Source organism: Alligator sinensis, unplaced genomic scaffold, assembly GCF_000455745.1.
Source record: "Alligator sinensis unplaced genomic scaffold, ASM45574v1 scaffold610_1, whole genome shotgun sequence".
Lineage (NCBI taxonomy): Eukaryota > Metazoa > Chordata > Crocodylia > Alligatoridae > Alligator > Alligator sinensis.
In genome coordinates this window covers 510,696-513,243 of record NW_005842348.1, presented here as the reverse complement: position 1 = coordinate 513,243, position 2,548 = coordinate 510,696, and the positions used below count along the sequence as shown (strand labels likewise).

General features: G+C 41.2%; 1 protein-coding gene across 1 annotated transcript in view; it reads left to right on the top strand.

Moving 5' to 3' along the window:
• The window catches only part of DNAH1 (dynein axonemal heavy chain 1), a 176,203-nt gene that overhangs the window by 76,291 nt on the left and 97,364 nt on the right, over positions 1-2,548 (top strand). The window contains exons 30-31 of the mRNA XM_006028963.3: positions 1,073-1,178; positions 2,360-2,473. Of these exons, the coding sequence (XP_006029025.1) occupies positions 1,073-1,178; positions 2,360-2,473 (220 nt within the window). The remainder of the gene's footprint in view (positions 1-1,072; positions 1,179-2,359; positions 2,474-2,548) is intronic.

Here is a 2,548-nt window from a genome sequence, read left to right as displayed (position 1 = left end):
TCCATGGTGGCTAGGAGTGTGTTGCTGGGAAGGTGGTCTATGTTTTTAAGTTTCCGTAGAAAGTCTGTGGTGTCTTGGACAAAACTTGTTCTGTGGGTGACAAGCGGTTTTAGGATGGATTCAACAAAACCTGATATTTCCTCAGTTAGGGTCCCATGGTTGGATATGATAGGTCTGCCAGGGTTCCCTTGTTTGTGGATTTTAGGGAGCATGTAAAAAGTCCCTGGGTTAGGTAGTGGGGGGATCAAGGTCTGTAGTTTTTCTTGTAATCTTGGTGGAAATGATTTGATGGTATTGTTGAGTTTTTTGGTGAAAAGGGGAGTAGGATCTTCTTGTAGTTCTTTGTAGTAGGTGGTGTCAGAGAGCTGTCTGTTGGCTTCCTTTATGTAATCCTCACGGTTTAGGATGACTATGGCTCCTCCTTTATCTGCTGGTTTTATTACTATTTGGTGGTTAGATCTTAGCGATTCTATGGCCTTTTTCTCTGGTAGAGAGAGGTGGTTGTGGTGGCATGTGTTGCTGATTATTTCATTGTTCATTCTTTCCCTGAAGTAGTCAATGTAGCGGTCAAGGTTAGGGTTTCGTCCACTGCGAGGTATCCAATCTGATGTTTTTTTGGGTTTTTTGGCATTGATCTTTTCTTGAATGTTGTCAGAGGATGAGTTGTTGTTGGGAGTGGGTTCAGTTTGGTTGTGGAAATATTCTTTGAGGCGCAGGTGTTGGAAGAATTCTTCTAGTTCTCCACATTGAAGTGTTTTATTAGGGTATTTTTCTGGACAGAAATTTAGGCCTTTAGAAACTTAAGACAGGGTTTTCAGGAACCAATTGTGTCTAAGTCTGAGGACTGCCTTTACTGACATCCCTTTCAAACTCAGCTCTGTGTTGTGCTGTTTTTATTAGGCTGCTTGCACTATTATTTCCCCCATTGTGAGAATGCTGAGAACTGTTAGATTTATTTCTTGTTTCTTTCATAGTGCTATCCCCATAACACAGATGCTTAAGTCCAGTTGAACTGCTAGTTTGTGAGTTTCTATGTCCCTCACACTGCCCCCATTTTCCCTTCCTTGTTTAGCTCTGGAGCATGGGCTTGCTTTGATGAATTTAACCGCATTGATATTGAAGTGCTGTCTGTAGTTGCTCAACAGATCACAACCATTCAGAAGGCCCAGCAGCAAAGGGTGAGTCAAGGATATGAGCAAATAAAGAGATGGGTTATCTAGACACTGAAGTATAAGAGTTCCTAACTCTTGGTATGCCTGTAACTACAATCCAAACCTCCTGTTGCAACTTGCATAGATGTAGCCACACTATCTTCAAATTGGCTAGCTTAGGTACGAACAGGACTATAATTGCAACAGCCAAAAGTCTGGGGTAGCCAACTGATTACTGACCCATGTCCTGGTGGATTTTGAAGCCTTTTCCCCACTCTCAGTTGTTGCAGATTATACTTAAACCTGAGCTATCTAATTTAATACTCATTCAGATGTGTTTGTGAGCTGCAGTCACACTTCTGGTTCTAGTGTGGCCATAACCTTTTTCCTGTACTTTTTTCCACTATTTGATTCTAACCCTAGACACTTGCTGATAGACAAAAATACCATTATGCCAATTTTCTTGCACTGTGATATGAAAAGTAAAATGTACCATTGTGACTAAGCAGAAATCAGGATTATTGCTTGATTGCTTATATATAAGAGAGGGAGTTATCTTTGAACCTTGAGGTATTCACAAAATTGTGTGTGTGTGTGAGCACATGCATGCATGTGTGCATCATGCTTACTACAAGTTGGTGCTAGCTCCTGACAGAGACTTAGCTGTCAGCTATTCTAACAGCTAGTCTCTGTTTTGCTCCTGTAGGGATTGATAAAGGTTAAGACCTGAAGCTCCTTGACTTTGGCTTACCATCAGAAACTTGCTTTCAGTGAGTTCTGCTGCACTTCTTTATCCACCATCTGAAATCACCACCCACAAGTGTTCTTAAAAGGGATTTAGGTTTCTTTTCTTGCCTTATCTGCCACAAATTAATTCAGTCCCCAATTCACATACTGAATAAATCTGAAGGTGTCTGTTTACAGCTGGAGGGTTAGAAGCCTCTTTGTGATCAAAAGAAATATCGTAAATGATCAGTAAATCCATGTAAGAGCCTGCTTTCTTAAAGGGAGGAGAAGTACTGCTTGTAAGCCTGCATTCCTGGATGGAAGCCAGATCTTGTCATTCATATCAGTGGGGTGACCTGTCACTGTCCAATTTAAAATCAGAAGAGAAGGGCTTTTTCCCCCTATAGGATAATGATCCTGCCACCTGCTCACTTGACTCTAGAGAACTTATCTTTTCACTTTAGAATGGTCATGTTTTCTAGGTGGACCGTTTCATGTTTGAAGGAAGTGAGATTCCACTGGTCCCATCCTGTGCGGTCTTCATCACCATGAACCCTGGATATGCTGGACGCACTGAATTACCTGATAATCTAAAAGTAAGTAAACTTAATCAGATGTTAGGGATGACTTCACTAACATAAATAGGAAGTGGTCAGTGGTTAGTATCCTAG